This window comes from Euwallacea fornicatus, chromosome 17 (genome assembly GCF_040115645.1).
Source record: "Euwallacea fornicatus isolate EFF26 chromosome 17, ASM4011564v1, whole genome shotgun sequence".
Classification (NCBI taxonomy): Eukaryota; Metazoa; Arthropoda; class Insecta; order Coleoptera; family Curculionidae; genus Euwallacea; species Euwallacea fornicatus.
The window spans coordinates 2,911,228-2,932,753 of NC_089557.1; the positions used below are offsets into that span (position 1 = coordinate 2,911,228).

The window sequence follows — 21,526 nt, forward strand, 5'->3', positions numbered from 1 at the left end:
TTGAGTCAAAAATGTCTAATAAACATATGTCCGCAAATGCCTTGTTTCCAATATACAGGGTGTTGAAATCTAACAAGAAAAAGAGATTTTATTTCCAAAATGACTCAATTTGGGTGATTGAATTTTAGAAAAGACAATTACCATCAGCAAGGCCGTAAACAAAAACCATATTGGCCATTTCTTGATTAGTGTAATTAGGCATTTGAAAAATTTTCAAAACTGAGGTATAATCTGATTTTTGGGACACAGATCTGAATTCTTTCACTTTAGAGAGTAAAACACCAAAATAACACCGACTATCTTGTTTATAGTAGTGGAAGTAACAAAAAAAACTAACAATAAATAAGTTAGTAAATACCACCAAACCTTTTTCAACGTCTTTCAGTCAACAACCTGTATCTTGGAACCAAGGCATTTGCGGACGTATCTTTATTAGACATTTTTGACTCAAAATCAGTCGAGGATTACGCCTTTAAATTTTTTACACGTAGTTAGGAAACACCCTGTATATATAAAGGTTTTGCGATTTTGTAAATTTTATAATAAAATTTTGAACTGTACTATTGATTTTTTTCATGAAAATTTCTAGATAGTTTAACATTCTTTTCAAACCCGCCGTGATTTTTTTGAAATTTTTGGGATTTCCGTTGGTTTTGACAGGGTTTTCAACGACTTCCTAAGATGTCCAAAAAGTGCCGTTTTGCTGAGGTTTTGTCAAGGAACTTTCAGTACCCCGATAGGATTTTCAAGAAATCTCCAAAACAGCTTGGCACATTTTAATTTTGATAGATTTTTTGGACATCCTGCTATTTTTAAAGGCATTTTTGGAAATTATTGGAAACTCTATTGGAGGCAATTCCAGAAGATTATTTACAGTCTATCATTACGTAATGTAGTTGGTGACTTTTATCTCGGATATTAGAAATATGAACTTCCCGCTTCTTCTTTGTTGGCTTCTTGATGGCTCCTCGATTTCTCTCATGTTCCCTGCTTCTGATATACAACCCCAAACAATGCGGGACTCGAAACCAGCTCAATATATCCCCTTTTGCGTTCTAATTTGGTCATTTTAGATGTTATTTTCGCTGATTTCACTCATTTTTGATTCACCCATTTCTGTTTGGTTCGAGCGACCTTCTAGGAAAGTGAAACTCGAACGGTCTACTTTTATTACTTTTAACTATTTTGATCAGGGCCTTAGCTAAGTTTTTTTTTCCCTGAGTTTTTTTTGGCGTAGTAAAGCCAATGGTTCCTTTACCAGGTGTTGGAGTTGTAAACTGTTCAGAAGCCACTACTCGGTACTGTCTACCCATATATTTGTGCAGTCCGTCTTTCGGACTTGATGTAATTACTTTTTCTTTCATCATGTCACCCAGCAGGAGAGTAAAACTAACCTGAAGTTTTAAGCATGTCCTCACTCATTCTGAATCCTTTAATAGAGTTGCGGAAACAGCCATTCGTCATTGTTTCCTTTTTTTTCACACAATTCTCAGAGCTTTATTTTTCGCCTTGACAACTCTGAGCTTTAAAAAGACTCCAACTCACATCTTTGGGATATTTCTGATTTATCCACCACCCACTCTCGGAGCCTATCAAGCGAGGCATTATATTTAAGATGCTAGACCACTAAACAATTCCTTCCAGGAAACGGTTTATTTGCATTTTTCATTGTTTTTTTTTTGGAATTTGTATTGGTCGAATATCTTCTAATTCGCACCAAGTACTTGGTGAATTCTATAAGAACATTAATTCCCAATAAACTTTCCATTAACAGTATTATCTAGGCACATAATGAAGTACAGGGTCGCCTATTTGAGAAATGCTAATTTGGGATGAGGCAACTTCTTTCTCCCTTTCAGGTCAAGATTAAGAGGACGTAATTTGTTCACTGTGAAAGCGCCGTTTCCTGTCGTTTTCAGTGGGGATTTTAATGTGAATGTGGCCAACGATAATGACCGTAGTGACGCCGCGGAGTAAATTCTAAAAATTCTTACAAACGTCTCCTCTGCGCCGACTTCAAAAAAAAAAATTAATAGAACCATATTTACAGATGAAACAAGGTTTTTCCCAGCTGATAATGCAGACAAAGCCTTGTGCTCCTCTCTCCCTCTAAATTAGAGCCGCAATATTAATTGAGTCACGTACTCACAGGGAGCTCTAAGTGTCCAGGTCATGTATTCTCACACCCTATAATTAACATAGCGGGGGGACAGTTGGCAGCCAGACTAGCAATCTCAATTAGTCTGCTCTGCGTTGTTGCAATTGCAAAGACTACATTTAAAACATTAAAATTTTTAATTACTTAACCCTACAGAGTATTAATGAATCTGTGGGCCATTAGCCAAAATGGCCAATAGGTGGGAGGGACAATAATTTAATACGTTCCCTTTACAATGGCTCAACTTTTCCATCCGAAAAGCAGGGCCTCGTTTTTTTGCTCTCCACAGAATCAATAAATTATAGTAGGATGGAGAGTTGTGAAGTTCTGAAGTCTGGTCACATCTTCTCGATCAGGCTGAACCATTATGAGACAAATGGCAAAACATAGGCTGCAATTTTAGCACGTGACTAAAATATCACTTCTCACTTTTGTTTTGCGGGTCAAAGTAATGTCCCTTGAGTCGCTGATGGTTCGGGGTGAATTTAATAAAGTGCACTCGAGGGGCGGTTTTAATGAAATTTCTAAAGAAAATATAATCAGCCTTGGGATGACTGAAATTAAGTTAATATTATCGAAACAAATGAAGCTGCGAAGCTCTCGATCTATTCTAGAAAAATTATGCAGGTGAAACGTTTCCCGTAAGTCGGAATAAATCTGCAGTGCTTGGAGAAAATCGATGACACTTCCTATTTCAGGTCACATTTTAGTCGATCAGAGCTAATTTATTATACCTGAGGCGAACGATAAAATACAAGCACCAATCCTGTTAGGGACGTGTTTCAAATTTTAATAACATGTTTAGAGATTCATCCACCCAATATCCAGGCTTTTTTGGTAACATTCAGCATATTAGAATTGTGTGTCACGTTCACAATAACACACCGATTTATTTACTTTTTAATGTTTCTACAGCCGGCATTGCGCCTAGTTTCTTAAGACGATTTTAAGATTTTGATAAAATATTGCCAGCGACGATATTTTCGACAAATTGCGTTGTCCCCAGACGGAATTTATAAAATTGGACTAAAAGAAAATATTATTTCCGACAAAGGAATTCGAGAATTATCCCTGTTATCTCTTCCCTCGCCGGATTTTCATTTATGCCAATAAACCAAAACAAGCCAAACAAACCAAAAGAAAATAAAATATCGACACAAGGGTTAGTTCAGATTAGCTCTTTTTCTCTCGGGAAAATCGTGGGAAATCCAAGACAGTCACAGACCACTCAGAAATCTTTAACAAAAAAAAAAAAGAAGAACCATTCGAAGCTAGTTAAAAATCAAGAAAAGATTAGTTTTAGTTTAAGTACATTGAACACACTTGAGGTTAGTTCCGGGTTAGGGGAGAGCTTTGGATGCAAACCAACTTTCGGGTTAAATACTGGGAAACCGTCGCAGCAGTTGCGCTTATTAGCCAGGTGCCCCTGCTGCTTACACTCAAAGATTTAAGAGGTCACGGCAGATGGCACTGGTCGGATATTCTCCTGCATGCCAAACGCACTTGCGGTTGACGTTGCCGATTTCCAGTTCCGGTTAATTGGCTCAAGATGAACCGAACTGACGAAATCTAATAGGATCGAGACCGGCCTGCGGGATGCTTCAGTTGATTAAACGCAGAGTCAGAATGAGACATAAAGTCGTAATAAGCCTTAGTTTTGTCAGTCGAAACTGGAATTCATCACCGAAAAACGCGTTTTTTTATCTCTTTAACGTCTCTTTATACCTTAACGTTTCTCGGGATTCCCATTTCTCCATGGGGAAGTCGATTGCGACACAGTCCGTAAAGATGTTAGTAAAAATGTAAATTACATTTGGGAGACCTGCAGGGACAGAAAATCACGTTACTATAAATCTAATAGGTATAACTCTTCACGAACATGTGAACATGTCCCTGGCGAGTACTCCGCACTCCACCCCCATCTAATTAACGCCAACCCTCTCGACTTAATTTCATACGGTGACAAATGGCACTCGACTAAAACGCAGACGATTTTTAATTGCAGAGGACCAAGTCGGACAGCAGGAAAGTGGTGCTTCTGCACGTCGACTGGAAGACAAGCGGCCTCTATCGGTGTGAAGTGTCAGCAGAAGCGCCATCTTTTGCCAGTGCACAAAGTGAAGCTCGAATGGAAGTAGTTTGTAAGTGTTTACATAATTTTTATTCTTCATGTCTCTCATCACTAAAAGGAAATTTTAACAAAGAATTATTTTCAAAAAAGCATTTTTAACAAAACGTGACAATATGTGTTCGTTAATTACTTACATAGACACAAACAGAATATTTAATCGGGAAACACGCAGATGTTTGATCGGAGGTCCTGCCGAGTTGGGTGATTCCGATAATATGGATCGGTTTCTATCTGTTCTAGTTCAGATTTGTTTTTTATATTTAAATTGTGTAGATTTCCGTTTTAAAACGTCCTACGAGAATCCAGGAAATCTGGTTATAATCAATTGTAAACTTCCAGTTCAAGCCCAAGCCCAAATATTTATTAACCATAAATCTTGTAATCAAAATAAATATTTCATGACGTTCGTTAATTCAGACATTCTTAGAAATTATCGTTCAGAGCACAATCCTGGATTCAGAGAAATGCCTGGAATATTAATTCAGAGCACCCGGATTTCTTATAATTTCATTCTTAGGACCGTTTCTGTAATGTCTAGTTAGGGAGCGACAGCTGCACGTTAAAAATTAACTCTCAGATCAAGTGTTTTTCAAACTGAAGTTAAAACTTAACCAGCAATTACAGTCAAAATGGCTCTCTGAAACACATCTGCAATTAACTGAGACATTGTGACTGATGGTTGCTGTTTTTGACTGCAAGCTACTAAAAGCACTGGAACAGCAACTTCTCGGTAATTTGGATAATTTCTTCAGCAGCCCTATGGTTCGACACGCATGTCGACCTAATGGCGATATTACAAATATGTACATACGTTGGGGGCGTTACCTGGAAAATCAATAAAGAAAAAATAACATAAATCGCTGATGAATATTGAATGTTCCAATGGAAAAAGCCAGTTCCGGATAGTAAAAAACATTTGAAAACAGGTGCAAGCAAAACTGTGATTTTTTACAAACATCTTGAATGTGTAAAACGGCCTTTGTTGTTTCTTCATGTTCGAATGTGTGAATCGGTATCGTCAAAAGGTCTCTATCAGTCGTTTTTATCATTTGGAATTCAGTCTGTCTAATGGAAATAACGAGGGAGCAGATACGACGAGTTTCGACCAATTTATGAACTACAATGTATTAAGAACAAATATGAATGTACGTTTCGAAAATTGCAGTACCGACCAGCGGCAGGCAAATATCTGCAAATCTTCTCTGGACATAGATACGAACTCACAAAGTATGTTGAATTTCCAACGGAAACGGAGTGAAAATCGCAATTCGAACAAACTGTGGTTCACTAGGTGGAAAAAAAAAAGTATTGAGTTTTGCATGGGTTTTTCGTGTTTTTCAATTTGACAACGAAACGCGAATTCTGTTGGTGGAAAGCTGCCGTTAGCTTCACCTACGCCACACTGCAATCCTTTAACGGGGAATTCCCAAGGAAAATTACCTAATCACGACTTAAACCCTACTTTTTACACGATGTGTGCATATAAAATGTAGATTGCAATAATTCCCTGAACGATCTATCTTAGCGCCTCCCTCTATAAGTGGGCAATAAAGCAAACTCTACAAGATTTAAACCCCTTTTTATACCTTCTCAAGATATAAAAATTAGGTTCCTTTTACGATCGGCCCATGTATAAAAGCAAAAATGAAGGTTTTATACTCATTTTAAAGCAAATGCTGCACTCGTAAAAGCTGATTAAGATCTACAAGACCCACTTGCAGCAATAAATTATTTAGTAGGGAGGTTCCCTTTCATTTCCCGATGTACCGATTCTATTTATTTGTCGCTTTTCGGTGTTTGATAGCTTATTAATCTTCCGCCGCTTATACTCAATCCAAAGCAAATTGCATTATAATAATGCACTATTGGCATTAGTAAATGCTTCCGTCATGTCGCATAACATAAAATAATGACAATTTATTATGCCTCATTACGGAATACGTCCCATTCAAACCTGTTTGCAAAATATGATCCCAGTTATAATTCGATCCATTTGCCGCTCGAATACCCTTTTGAATCGGCAATATTACAAATTGTTCCATTAATTAACCCTTTGCTATTAATTGATATTATACCGAGGTTGAGGATGACTGTTTAAAGGGGTGGAGATGAGGAGAAATACCGTTATTGCTTACACATGGAGCGTTAGTGCTGATTCTCATTGTTCGGAATCAGAAATACTTTGAATTCGCGCTGAGTGGCAAATTCGATTTATTTGCGAGCTCCTCAGTTTACAACACTTACCCCATTATAGAGAAATTATACCCCCTACTGGAACAACAAATTTTAACTTTATTTGGGTTACGTGTAAAACATTCATGCGTTCAATACAGGAGAATTAACCGATGTAAATATAAACATGCACACGAAGGTATTAAGCTTTTAATCGGCCACTATTACACGTTCATTTTAATGGTTGCAATATTACCTTCCCGGCCTCTTTTCTTTATATCACGCAAACCAACATAAACTTCCATGTTTATTTCATTGCTGGTGGTATTTGCTCAAATATTTTATAGCTTCCCAAATATATGGTTTATTAGTGCTATATAACGTTTTATAGTTGCTATTATATCGCTCCTTTAAGACTCTATTAAAGTTGTTGACTTTAGTCGATTACGGGTTTGTGGCCTGTTTTGAAGAGCTGGTTTAATAATTCAAACTCTGCCACAGCCGGATAGTTTCTTCTACGGATACTTTAAATATTTAGTTGGGTAAGTAATTGCATAGGAATCCCATTAAACTGCATAATCAATATATCAGGTCAACCGTCGAAAAAATCAATACCGTTAGTAAGGGTCTTTTCAAATCTAAAGCCGAAATTTGTTAAATTCACTTACACAAGTTAGGTGTAAGTCCAAACGACCTGTTTTGGGCCACAGTGTATGTGACATTAATTGGGCGAATCCGAACTCACTTAGTCGGAAAGACTCTGATGGACGTTTTATGGTAATTTCTGAATACTCTGGCTCAAAATTGGATGTTTTTCTGAAAATCTCCATTAAACCCCTGATAGCGAATTCGGGATTGACAAGGGGCAAGGTGAATTTTTATAATTTGACAAGTTAGTGAGGGCTTATTGTCAAAGCTGGGACGGAATTGTTTGTACAAAAGTCTTGTATATTGACGTATATTTTTTTATGATATGGTATTAGAAAAAACAAATGAACATCAGGCCGCGACAAAATTAATCAAAGTAAGATTTTTTTTAACGGCATCCTCTATATGTTAATGCACATTTAGATTTCTCCGCTTTTTCCCTTTTCAAAAACGTACAATATGTCGAGGTTTGCCTCAGTAGCTTTCGATATTCAATTTAAAAAATGTGTCGAGAAAACGGGGCGCGCTGTTAGGCCGGGCATATCGCATATAGTTTTTATGGGGCTACTTAAAAACTGAAGTTTACAACGATACCAGTGCAGACTTAAATGAAATAAGAGATAAAAATGAACAGTGAATACAACATTTAAATAATGTAAATTCAAATTTTATTGCAAATACAAGTTTGAAACGACACAGTTTACATGAAGTTATACAGGGTGAGTCGGGAGGATCGTGCCAAACTTCAGGAGCGTGTTGTATATGAAAAATAAATGTAAAAAAACTCAAATGTTGTTATCCGATTTTCGTTTGTTTACAAGTTATAGCGTAAATAAAATTAAAACATAAAATTAAAAAAATTAAAAAATTTCATTAAAAATTCCATAAATTAATACGTTGGATTGATCGTGGTAGCCCTATTAGTTGGCCTCCAAGGTCTCCAGACCTCACATCACTAGACTATTGTTTGTGGGGTTGGTTTAAAACTGAAGTGTACAGAGTGAAAGTGGACACTCAAGATGCACTAATTCAACGCATTAGAAATGCTGCAGCTGCTATTAAAGAAAGACATGAAACAATCAGGAGCGCAACGAATGCTCTTCATAGACGAAGCCGAAAATGTTTAGAAGTTAATGGCAATATTTTTGAACATTTACTATGATATCCAAACGTTCATTTATGGAATTTCTTATGAAATTTATAATTTTTTTAAATTTTATGTTTTAATTTTATTTACGCTATAACTTGTAAACAAACGAAAATCGGATAACAACATTTGAGTTTTCTTACATTTATTTTTCATGTGCAACACGCCCCTGAAGTTTGGCACGATCCTCCCGACTCATCCTGTATATACATATATATTTTTTTTTTAATTTTTTTTGTGTTAATTTGATTAGTTTGAGAAAATATGTTTCGTCATAGGGAAATACGTCGTTAATGCTAACAATCTTTTATTTTATTTTAAGGATTTAATGCATCTGAATCCACTGTTCATGACTGCCTCGAATCCGTCTGTCACTCTTATTGATCATGTCCGTTTCCTCAGTTCAAATACATCGAAAACTACTGGAGCGAACCGTGACACATTAGAGCTTTTTGAAAAGGAAAACATTGGCAGAATTCAAATATCCGTTAATACATAAGGGGCCCCATTAAAAAAAAATGTACTTTAATGGATTTTGCCGAACTCCGATTTTCATTTGTTTTTTTTTTAATACCATCTCATAAAAATATTCGAAAGTGTATAAAACTTAAAAAAAAACCAACTTTTTCCTAACTTGAACAATCAATTCGCGGATATTTCTGAAATTATAAAAATTAACCGTGCACATGTGTAACATGAAGTTCCTGTGCATTGAGTAAACACGCGAGCGATCTTTGTTTGCAAAAGCAAAAATCGAAAATAACGTTTACGTTTTCTGTGCAACACGGAAGCATCGAATAAATTTAATTTAACTCCAGAGCAACGTTATATGTATTTTTTGGAAGTTAAACTCGATAATATTAAGCAGATTTGGTGATAAAAGTAATCGCGAATCGACCGAAAAGAGTGCAACACTGAGTCGCCCACCGCTGACCAGTTGATCGAATTTTTAACTGATAAATGTTTTGCAGTGGAAGCGGTTCGCGATTTCCCAACTTTTCAATCACGAAAGACAAAATGGAAAACAGGGGACAGGAAAAAAGAAACGGATCCCATCGGTTTAAAATTTGTTCGTATACTTTAGCTGAAAACGTTAACAGAATGTGTTGAATTTGCAGCGAGAATCATTTTATTCAACAATGCCCTCGAAAACTATAATGAAATCCGAAAGCAGAAGGTGAATAGTAACTGTTTACGGACAAGACATCTGGAACAAGAATGCAGGTCAAGTGGTTGTAAAAAGTGCAATCAAAAGCATAATACCGCATTGCATTTCGAATAATGTCCATGGGGGTGAACACGTTCAAACCCCTGGTAAGGACAACAATGCCCCTTCGTTATCCCTGAATGAACGCAAATCACCCTGATGTAAGTCATCTATGACTCACGGCGTATCTAGTGGGACTACGGAGAACCTCCACAGCCTATGATGTCGACAAACGGCCAGAGTACCTACGACACGTGCGAAAAAAATGGATTACCCGTTGACGTTATCCTTCTCTACTTTGGACATCGGTCAAATATTATTGTCCCGCATGGCCATTCTAATTGCACGGGACGGGAAAGTAACTTGGCATAAATGAAACGCTTGCTCGTCTGCGGGAGCCAATTAATTTTGATAAGAGAAAACATCTGTAAAAAGCGTGGGCCTCCAAAAAATCGATCTTCCCTGATCAGGCATCAATCAAGTCATTAAAGAAATTAATCAACGACCTCGCTCCCAAGGCAAAAAAAGCCAGGAAGCAATTTTTACACAAAATTTCGCATTCGAATAGATTAATAAAATAATTTTTTTTCCGAAAAGCATTACAACAGAGGAAAAATACATTATGATTTCTTCAGGATTCGGTACACAAACTACCTGTGCTACAATCCCTGGATTTAAACTAAACAGTGAGGGTAGCTCGATTCCATTTTTATAATGATTGTGATGTTTGCAAAAAGATAGCCACTGCCCCAATCAAATTTCATATAGATTGTTTTGTCAATGCGAATTCGAATTGACAAAAATGAGATTTCGGTGTGGTTTGACAACAAGGAATTTTCAGTATGTTCGATGTTAAATATTCCACGTTGGTGAATTTAAAATTAATTCACTTGACTTACCTCAAACTAGTAAAATTATTCAGTTTGGACAAAATTTATTGATTTTTTAACCAACAAATCTTTAGTAAGCAGTGAATCAAATTATTCGCATTTTAACACGTGCTTAACTCATTTTTAGCGCAACATACCAACAATGTCTATTTGTCAATTTTACTGTCTGTCAATATTGTTAACATGCTGGGGACGGATTTTATTTTTTAATTTCACAAAAAATATTATTTTTCTGCTATTATTTTAATCGTTTTGTACTGGAAAACTGTACACAAAGTCAATATGCAGACATTTTAGTAATTTATTAACCGTAATATTCATACTGCCTGGCGTAGACTATACTCACCGCTCTGAGCAGATGCAGTTAACGGTCATGTTTCATTACAGGGGGAATATTGGCTACGGGCTAAGGGAAAAACTACCATTTATCTGACAATTTTTTACGAGAGGTACTGGCAATTTTCTGATAGCCGAGGGCCTAGACTTTACCCATTTTAAGTTTCACGTGCGTTATTTTTCCCTTCATGGCATTTGGCAAACTGAAACTTTTCACCAGATTAGATATCTTTTGTAAATCGAGTCTTCATTGGACAATGAACTGGAATTTAAAGGTAATATTGATAATAGCTGAGGCGACATCACGAAGAGCCTCAACGAGTGCTATAGCAACCACAACGAAAGTATTTACGTGCACCGTATTTTACCCTGTATCGCAACTTAAAGATTTTATTGAAACAACCTCGATTTCCGTATACCTACATTTCTTATGGGTTGCGCGCGCAACGAGAAGGAAATAAGCTCGTTTCCCACGGCCTCGTACCGGCACCTAAAGCAACGAGACGAAACTAACATCAAAAGTACGGCGATGATTTTGGTGCCAACTGTTTCCAATTTTGAAGTTTTAGCGCAATAAATGCCTTTCATTTTTCACAAGTTGTTATAGTCACAGAAAAAATATCGTACACAACTGGCACAAAATGACCATTTCCGGTTCACATGACTTACCACACTTGCCTGTGACTCGTGTGCAAACAGAATATTGGTATTTCGTGCTCATTGCCACACGAACAATGCACTATTATTTCTGTAGGTACGTACAATACATATACCGTTATTTCATTCTCTCGTTTAATCTATAAGTAACAATAACTTTATAAGAGAGGTCGAAATTACTAGATGTGTGGAAGATCGAGATAATTCTCATTCTTTTGTTTGTTTAACATTAATTCAAGTCAAAAAGGAAAAGGCATAATTTAAGTAAGATTATGCTTCATTGCGGACGTTCGTGTAATTTGTCAAGCGATAGATCTCAAGTAAGAGGTCGGTAAGGTTATCTAACAACATAATGGTATCAGATACTGTAGTGTTCGTCTTATCAGCAAAAACAGTGCAGGGCAGTGCAAAGTAAACAGATCCGCCTGGATAGTGTAAAATAATGACTATTTACGTAGTCAGGTAGGAAATTCATAACTTTATGCAACTAGTGGGATTTTCCCTGCAATATGACACGAATTATACGTGAGACAGTAATGGGAATAAAATGATCAACGTCCTGGTTACGAGTATGACCTAACACGAGCAATTGAACGCGGACACTTGTCTCAATTCATAATCAATGTTAATTAGTAAACCTGCTCTACTAAATGCGATGCTGAACATGAGTCCATTGTAAAAATTTATTGCCTTAATTTATTTCGTTAGAGTTCCCAGGAAGCGTTTATACAGTTAAAGTGTTGTAATGTTGGACGAGCCTTTAACAAACAAAATTAATTCAGTTCTTAATTTGTGACATGGGGACAACGCCATTTTCATTTTTTTTTAAATCGCGTCAAAATTAAAGTTTTCCCCACTCAACTCGTGTATTCCGAGAAAAATGGGAGTTGATTCAACAGAAACTGCGCATCTCCGAAAACAACCTTTTTTTTTTTTTCTTTTGTGCCCGAGGAGGTGGAAATCTTCAAAAAGACACCCGGCCGCTGCGGGTCGGGTAGTGTGGGATTCGAGCCTATGCTCGCCTACCCACTAAAACCACCCCCTCTCTTCTTATGGCCCCGGTATCGCCTGGTAGGCATTCCTTCGGGGCGCCCGGTCGTAAAAGCTACTCTCTATGCTTCCGTCCTTGTCCTTCTGTACCGTTCCCGCTCAATCGTCTTGCGCATGATCTTCTTGACCATGCACTCAAACGCTCTCCACTTACACTCACTCTCTACGAGTTCATAGCCGATTGTCCTTCGGTCCAGGTTGAGTCCCGCTCCTCTGGCCTCATTCCGTTCGGTCTCCCACTCTGGACATCCCCAGATTGTGTGCTCTGGGGAGTCTGCAACTCCTGGCTCTTCACAGAACCAGCAGCCGTCACTCTCTTTAACCTTTATTCTGTGCAAGTATTTCCCGAACACTCCGTGTCCAGTAAACACCTGCGTTAGTTCGTACCCGGTCCTCGTCCATTTGCATTCGACCCATCGTCTAATGCTCGACCGAAAATAATCTTAAACGAGAGGTTTTCAATTCCTGATAGACCAAAACTTATGCAACAGCAAGCTGAAGTGCGTTTATTTTTTTTAATGATGGAAAGTATCATGGGGATTGAAACTTATACACATCCTCAAATGCCTTCGAGAAGATTTGTGGATTTCCCGAACGCTTGCGAAACTCCACTGAAACCTCTTCGGCAGAGAAAAGAAAGTTCGTGCTAGAACAGCAACATGCAATGAATCTCTCTACCAAATAATAAGCGAACTCAACAATTACCATGGCATGTAATTGATAATATTTACGTTGAAATACTAATGGATGTTGCAGCTCTAATATATTTTACCTATCAATTTACCCCACGTAGCATTTCTATTTAGGGTTATATTGATCGAAAATAAAAGGAAACTAGATCCGACGAAGCTAATTTTCAATTCTCACCAACCAAAAGGAAAATGAACTTGCATATACCCTTATATACGAATATTTCCTGATATTTACGCCCAAATTGTATGAAATATTGTGACAAAGCATAGGCCGATATAGGGAGAAAATAGGGTCGATTCCCAACTGCGAAAATTGGAAGATATTAGCTATTATGTATAAGAAGTATTGGATCGTATATTTTCCGTTTCCTCCATTCTTATCTCTCTGAGAGTTTCCAAATAATGGTCAATTTGATGGGGTTATACTGCGGAGAACGTGTGATGGGAAATATTTTACTTTAAGTTTTATTTATCGCAACTATAAAAAAGACAAATAGAAAGGCGACGATTTGCATTCAGAGTCGGATAGAAAACTAATCCAAAGAGCATCAGTGTTTCATCTCGGCCCGCAGTAATTTCCTATTCATTGGATTTGCTCACCCTCTCTGTTAATGGAAAAATTCTTTTACTTTTATTTCCCAATTGAACTATCTGACACCCATACATTTGAGGGATCTGCTTAGTACCCGTTTTAGCCCGATAAAAATATAAATCAACATCGGGGAGAGTATCGAGTGTTGAAGTACTCCAAAGTTTTATTTAAGCCGGAGAATTATTCATGGAATCGAAAAAAGTGCGACGAAGTCCAATAAAGTTCCAAGTTGCACTTCGATTTTAAAGGATTTCGTTTCGGATTGCTTCTCGGTTCTGTGTACGTTACTCGGAATTCGTAATTTTTTGTTTACGCGCGGAATTTGCACTTAAATAAGTTCGCCGGATTGTTGGAAATGTTAAACAATGTGATCAAATAATTGAAAGAGGTTTTAGGTTGTGAGGGAGGAATTCAAACAGGAAGTGTGGAAAATCGTGCTCTAAATATCCCCAGATTAGTGGGCCACTGGCATTGGCCACTGGCATGGCTATCATACGTGCTGGAGATACCAGGTCTGTAAATACGAAACCGGAATTTGCCTCCAAATGTCCCTAGTGGTCAATATAGGTACTACCTCATCGTGTTGTTAGGGTACTACATCTCTTATTTACATCTGAGAATGATTTTCAAATCATAACAATACAGGTTCAATACTGCCGTTTTGGTCCCATAAGATGCAGAATTCTTGACCGGTTTGTTGGTAGATCACCGGCTTAATACGGGAGGACCACTCTGAGTTTTGCAGTCTCAGAGAAACTGTTTGTGATGGTAACCTTCACTATTGCACTTAACTTTATTGATTGTAATATAATGACAGGTATAATTTGTGAGTTACCATCTGAGCTGCGATGCGTGATCTTCGTGTTCAAGTCTCAAACCTAACTAACTGTCCTTTCAAAGTCCATTCACGTCGTTCCTTGACGAAAAACTAACAAAGGGTTGTAAATATTTCCAGAGTAATAGATTAGAACCTCAGGGTATCGCCTAGACTAAACCTGAACAAAATTGATTATACTACGACTGGCTAACTAAATACATTCCAGAATTCTTAAATTATCCTTAACTAAATCGTGTTTGAATAGATCGATTGTCCTCAGATATTAATTTCAGGGATATTTGTATAATTCTTAACAACTGCAGTAGAGTTTGCAATAGCTTTGAGTATGTCGAATTTTGTGCCTACAAATTACGATTTTCGGACAGCATTGATTTTCTGTTACCACTTGAAAAAAACGGCTGCAGATTCACATCGCATGCTTGTTGAAGCTTACGGTGAGCACGCCCTTGGAAAATCACAGTGCTGTGAGTGGTTTAAAAAATTTAAAAGTGGCAATTTTGACGTCAACAACGAAGAGCGTGGAAAACCACCGAAAAAGTTTGAAGACGGCGAGTTGCGAGCTTTGTTAGATGAGGACGATCCTCAAACGCAACAACAATTAGCGAACCAATTAAATGTGACACGAGCAGCCATTTCCATTCGTTTGTAAGCTATGGGAAAAACTCAGAAGATAGGAAAATGGGTTCCACATGAACTCAATGAAAGACGGCAAGAAAATCGAAAAATCGCTTGCCAATTGTTGCTTACCAGGTATAACAGAAAGTCATTTCTTCATCGAATCGTGACTGGTGACGAAAAATGGATCTATTTTGAGAATCCCAAACGTAAAAAATCATGGGAAACTCCAGGCGAACCATCAGCATCGTCAGCAAGACCAAATCGGTATGGACGGAAAACAATGCTCTGTGTTTGGTGGGATCAAAAAGGCGTAATTTGTTATGAGCTGCTAAAACCTGGAGAAACAGTTAATACTGAACGTTACCGACAACAAATGATGGACTTGCATCGAGCTTTTCGTGAAAGACGACCAGAATATCAAGAACGGCAACACAAGGTGATATCACTTCATGATAATGCACCATCGCACACTGCAAAACTGGTGAAGGAAACGATTGGGACGTCTCATTGGGAAGTACTATCGCATGCGGCTTATTCACCCGACTTAGCACCATCCGATTATCACTTATTTGCATCGATGGGACACGCTCTTGCAGAACAGCAATTTTTTTTTCTTTTTTCTTTGCAAGGAGGTGGAAATCTTCTAAAGACACCTGACCCAGGGTGTGGTTAGGGCCAGGTAGTGTGGAATTCGAGCTTCCGGAATGGCCGAAGTCGCCCGTCTACCCACTAAAACCACCTCCCCTCTTCCGCCCCGGAACCGCCGTTAAGCGTTACTCCAGGGCACTGCAGAACAGCACTTTACCTCTACGAAACAGTTCAAAACTGGCTCGATGAATGGTTCGCCTCAAAAGAACAACAGTTCTTTTGGCGTGGCATCCACAAATTGCCAGAGAGATGGGAAAAATGTATATGTAACGATGGGAAATATTTCGAATAAAATATTTTTTATAATTATTGCCCAGCTAAGTTATACATTTTATTTAAAGATTCCGGTTTCATATTTACAGATCTGGTAAAATCGACATTCCGATAAAGAAACATCAGTGCACTGGTTGTTGGTGTGCGAGGAATCGGCCCTTTGCGAAATCCCCAACTTATAATATTATTTTCACGACCTTTCGGCGGGATGTGCGCGAGATCGTCTTAAGGGGGCGGCAACGGGGGGCCGAACTGGATTGAACTTGAGTTAAAGTGCATGGGCAACATGCCACATGAGCGCCGACCCACAGGGCATCTCTTTATCTGCTACACTTCGTCTCCTCAAAACCGACCGGTAACCATAGATTGAGCATTTTTTATTCGGCCCTTGTTACATACAAGCAAGGCCTGCACAGACAAAATTGAATAGGTATTTTTAAGATCTAAATCAACAAGTAATTTCCCAACTTAACATCAAGTAAATGTATTTAAGTTGAAAATACAGAACGAACCGCAAGTAATAGAACACGTGTTTGAAATAAAAATTCGTTGAAGTAGTTCCCATTTATTTTAAGTATTTTTTACCTTAAGTGGGCTCCACGAGTATTTAGGCAAAATAAGAATTCGTCATTCTTAAATCAATAAAAGAATTGTGGAGAGAAAAGTTGAAGCTTAACTTCGATACCATATTTATCTAACACCGAGTTCAATTACGAGGGGCGAAAGTGGGCAAATATTGCCTTTTAATTAATTTATAAGAAATTTATTAGGTACAAAGGGAGCAGTTTGAGGATTTTTTTACGGCGCAGCTTTTCCAGATTCAGAATTGATATTCAAATTTTCTCTGCAAGGACCGAGCCTGCAGAGGTCTTTCGGCGAAAGTAAGTTCCCAATTTTTCCAGAAAATTTTACGGCGATTTTTCAGTTTTCGAGACGCAGCAATCTTTAGACCTCGGTTTCCCTGAACGGTATTAACGGAGACTGAATATAAGCCCAGGTCGAAAGTAATCAAATAAGCTTTATTGGAGTCGTCAATGTAGACATCATTTGGAAAATTGCTGAGTAATTTAAATCATCGCAGAAAGAATCTTTGGGTAAAAAACGTACAAAAAGCAATCCACTGCAATCAAATTCACCGTCTGCGGCACTGTCAAATTCAATTTAAAATTAAATATTCGCCCGTTCGTTGACGTAAATCACCATCAAAACATTCTGTATTGGCTTTGATGTGAAAGCTACATACAAATGCAATAAAAGTTCTACACAAACGTAACTCTCAATTTATCATTTTAAATACAATGAACTCGATTTACTTGGAGCTCCATAGGTGAAATAGATGAACCGTCAGGGTAAACCAGACAGCCCAAATTGATAGTCTATTTAACGTAATGCACATTAGGAATATCAAAAACATCCATTAGTCGGCTGGCAGTGCCCAAACAAACACTCAAAACGATTCGGCGGAATTGTGGAGTGTTTTGTACATGTGCATGTAGAGAGTAAAATGTAGTTTTTTTTAGATTAAACTTGATGAGTCTCACTGATTGCCCCGAAAAGATATTTTAATGATGTTGAAAGGTATCCATAGCGGAGCTCTCCTTTGATCTCTCTAATTTTACCCAGACTAAGGGCCTCGGAAAAAATATATCCTGGAAATGCTTAATTAACTGGAAATTCCTAGGAGCGTCTCTTCTAATATTGGTACAGTTTATTAAAGACGTTCAAAGGGGCTCGGAAACATGCGGGAGACATCTCACAAAGTAATTTTTCACAAACGCTAGATTCGACGAACATAATGTCTGGCAATTTTGAAGCTCCTTGTTGCCGATGCCTCCGCTACTGACGTTGATCGTTGAGTCTTCTCGAAGAGCCGATATCTATCATAGCGATTTTGCTAACTAATGATCCTGATGCGCTGAATCTATTTGAAAGTAGATATTTACATAGAATTTGATGTTTGAATTGTGCAACATGGTTTCCATCGAAGCGAAGTCATCAAATCGATCTTAAAAAAGTTTTTAATTTATTTTTTTTGTAATTTTACGTACAACCAAGTTAGCTGTTTATTCGAACTAAATATGATTTTATTCCATCTATTCTCTTGATTCACAAGAACGCCTTACACACGACACACGCAAGTAGAGGCTGTTGGAGCGCTATCATCGCAAACCACCTTCAGTCAAAACCAACTGAGAATAACTTCGACCATTTAATAAGGGCTGGGACGAAAACCCTTGTTAATGTGTCGGTGACAAACCTGTTACCGTCTTCAAAACTTAGAAAAAAATCATTGTAGAAGCCCGAATTAACAGAATTCAACTGCGTTGCCGCTTAACTTAGTTAAAGCTGTTAGAGTGCACTTTTTAAAAGTTCGAAGTTGACTTCTTGTCTGGCGAACAAGAGGCCACATACCGGTTTTCATTAAGTAAAATATGTACACTTCACGCTTTTATTTCTCTGATCATGATCAAAGGCGTGCTGGAGTATAACTGACTTATGAATTGCTAATTTTGGCGTTCTTTAATTCTCTTTTTGAAGGTCCATAGGTTTCACTAATTCGAAATTTCTAACGTGATTTTTTTTTCAATTTCTTTCGTGGAAAACCTTTTACCTCTCGCATGAACTTTTCGTTCACCCTCTTTGGTGCGAAAATGCGTATTGGGGAACCCTGCGGACCCCCGAAAAGGTAAATTAGAGAACAACTGGATTACATTCAAAATGGAGAATTTGACAGATAAAATGTATACCAGAAGTTCGTCGAATGAACCCGCACTAACATCGCGTTTCTTAAATAAAATAGCGAAAGCTTCGTGCTTAATGTTAGTCGGAGAAGACCAATGCATCCCGACCTCCAACAATAAAATATCGGCCACTTTAGAGCAAACGCGATATGAAGGCGCACACAACTGTTAGTTAAATAAAAAAAACAATTCAATTTTGACTTTTGCTTGCCTCCCTAATATTTCATTGAATAAATAAAATTACTGAAGTTTGGACTTCCGCGAGGTTTAGAAAACATGCAGTGTCTGGATCAAAATGAAGCTAATGAGCATGTGATGCGTGCTAATCTCCACGCGTTGAAAAATAAACTAAAATCAATCTTGATCCCAAGAAATTGAATTACCTAAAATTATGCATGCAAAATTGAAATCTCTAGTTTCCTTTCGCCCCGAAAACCCTTGTAATATGAATGACCTCCCATTCTGTAGCACGAGCCAGACTATAAACCCCCAAGATAATGGACAAATTTCTCCCTTGAAGCCGGAATAACGTAGTTCCCTTACCGTCTGCAGAACACAAAGTCCTAGTATCCTAAGCTAATTAACACTTTTTTGATCCTTTTTCTTTTCGCTACAAAGACTGCCAGAGAATTAAGTCAATAAATGTAATTACTTAAAAAAACGAATCCACTCTGTTTGCCATTAGACCTAAATTTTTCAGTTGCTCCAGACTTGAAATTAAAATTTAAAGCTACAGATCTGCTTAAAACAATTAGTGAAAATATATAGGTAAATATTTTTAATAAAGAGTGGCATTTTGCAACAGTCGAAAGCACGTTTTAATGTTTCACTATGAAATTCAAACAAAGATTTCATTAGTTTTATGCGGAGAAACGGCCATTTGGAGGCAAATGCCAGCTAAATACGCAAACAATTTAGATTTAAATCTATGCTCATTTTAAAAATTGCCTTCTCTATAACCTAAAAGCATTACTAAAATTTTAACAAACCAACATTATAGGATATTATTATATTAATAGCTTTTGGGTTAGGTACAGCCCCAAGCTCATTAAATCTTTCCTCTATTTAAAATTTCATTCTCCTAATGACAGTTTCACTTCGCGAGATCCGCAGCTTGAAAACTAAAATGCAAAATTGCCGCAAGTTTCCTTCAATTTAGTGTCTATGCACAACTTCTCTGCAGAATAACTTTGGTCAATCTTTAATGAGGCTAGTTCATTTTAAATTACTGATGACGGCTGAAAGGAGTTTAATTTTGTAGGTTTAAATCCCAGAAATTCTCCAGAGTATATGGGAGAATTAATTAAACTTCCGGTATTTTTGAGACAAATTTCTCCAGAAGTAGATCTTAAATCCCTTGTTTATAGCAATGCAACACCATGGCACAAGATATCGAAAAATTGTACGTCCGTACCTGCAGGAAAAATTGGGAGCTTAACTGTGCAAACACGATGTATTTGGTTTCCATTACAGTCAGTAATTTCGAGATATACTGTGTGTCAAGTAGATGGATCTATAAGGTTAAGATATGGAGAAACGTGGGGAAAGAAAATAGTATGGTTAGAGTGGTTCTGCCATAAAATAATGAGTCATAGAAAGGTCCTTTCTGCTTCTTAAAAATGGTGGCATTTACTCAAGATGGTCTAAAACACCGAGGCAATTTGACGCTTTCCTCGTGCTGATTTAAAAAATTCGGGGATCCACGACGGCCAACAAGGCAGAAGTTTGAATTTGTGCAAAGTGCGCTGAGTACCTGTCGAATTACAGTAACCGTCGTCGCTCCTGGTCTTAATTGTTTACTGAGTTATCAAAGTAGCTAACTAGCATTATGCAACGCATCATGTAAAAAAAATCTATTATGTAACTAGATAAAAAATTAAACCCGCGGTTAGGACCACTAACTCTTCATTTGTCAATCTTCGAAAAAAGTTTTTTCAACATTTTCAGCGTGTACTTGAATCTTCAAAACTGGCATCATGCATTAATCAATCGAAGCTCAACGCCTGGAAATGACAATGCCAATCGGCAATTGTTCACCTTTTACTTCTCTCGTCCATTCCACCTATACAGGGACACACCGTACATTCTGGAACTCAAGAATGGGAAAAATCGCACATATATATGGCCGCCTTCTCCCCCCTGTCCTTCCCAGAAGGCCAAATTGAGTGCTTAACTGTGCAAACACCACGTATTTGGTTTCCATTACAGACCCGTAATGTAAAAATATGCAGTCTACCACACAGAAACACTCTTTCGACTTCCATATGCACGCTTAATTTAACCGCTCTAAAACGTAATGGCAGTTCTTTCGACTTTAAACTGCCTTGGGTCACAAATACCATACGGCCATTAAGAGCGAATTTAAATCCAAATAAAGCTGCTTAATAATATATGGGCCATGTTCTACGAAGGAGCTGCGTGCCTTTGGCTTTAGAAGCGACTCCAATGGCATGCTAAATAAGAAAATGCTGAGAAGAAGTCTTGTTAGATATTTATTTAAAAGCAGACGCCTCCACTGTGTTGAATATGTAAATTACATCTAAAAAAGTGTAAAGTTTGTTTGCAATTTCAAGTGCAAATGACTTGCGGTGGAAAAGAGTGTCGAATTGGACAGAGAACTAGAAGCAATGCAAAGTAGTTTCAAAGTGTTGATTTCAGATCTCCTTATTCCGGGCCGCTTTGTGCCGGTCTAATGGCAAACGAATATCTGCTATCCAATTTTTTGTAT

At 37.7% G+C, this 21,526-nt stretch overlaps 1 protein-coding gene across 1 annotated transcript in view; it reads left to right on the forward strand.

Moving 5' to 3' along the window:
* LOC136344394 (cell adhesion molecule 2-like) overlaps positions 1–21,526 on the forward strand; it is a 77,346-nt gene that overhangs the window by 45,466 nt on the left and 10,354 nt on the right. The window contains exon 4 of the mRNA XM_066291813.1: positions 4,164–4,299. Within this exon, the coding sequence (XP_066147910.1) occupies positions 4,164–4,299 (136 nt within the window). The remainder of the gene's footprint in view (positions 1–4,163; positions 4,300–21,526) is intronic.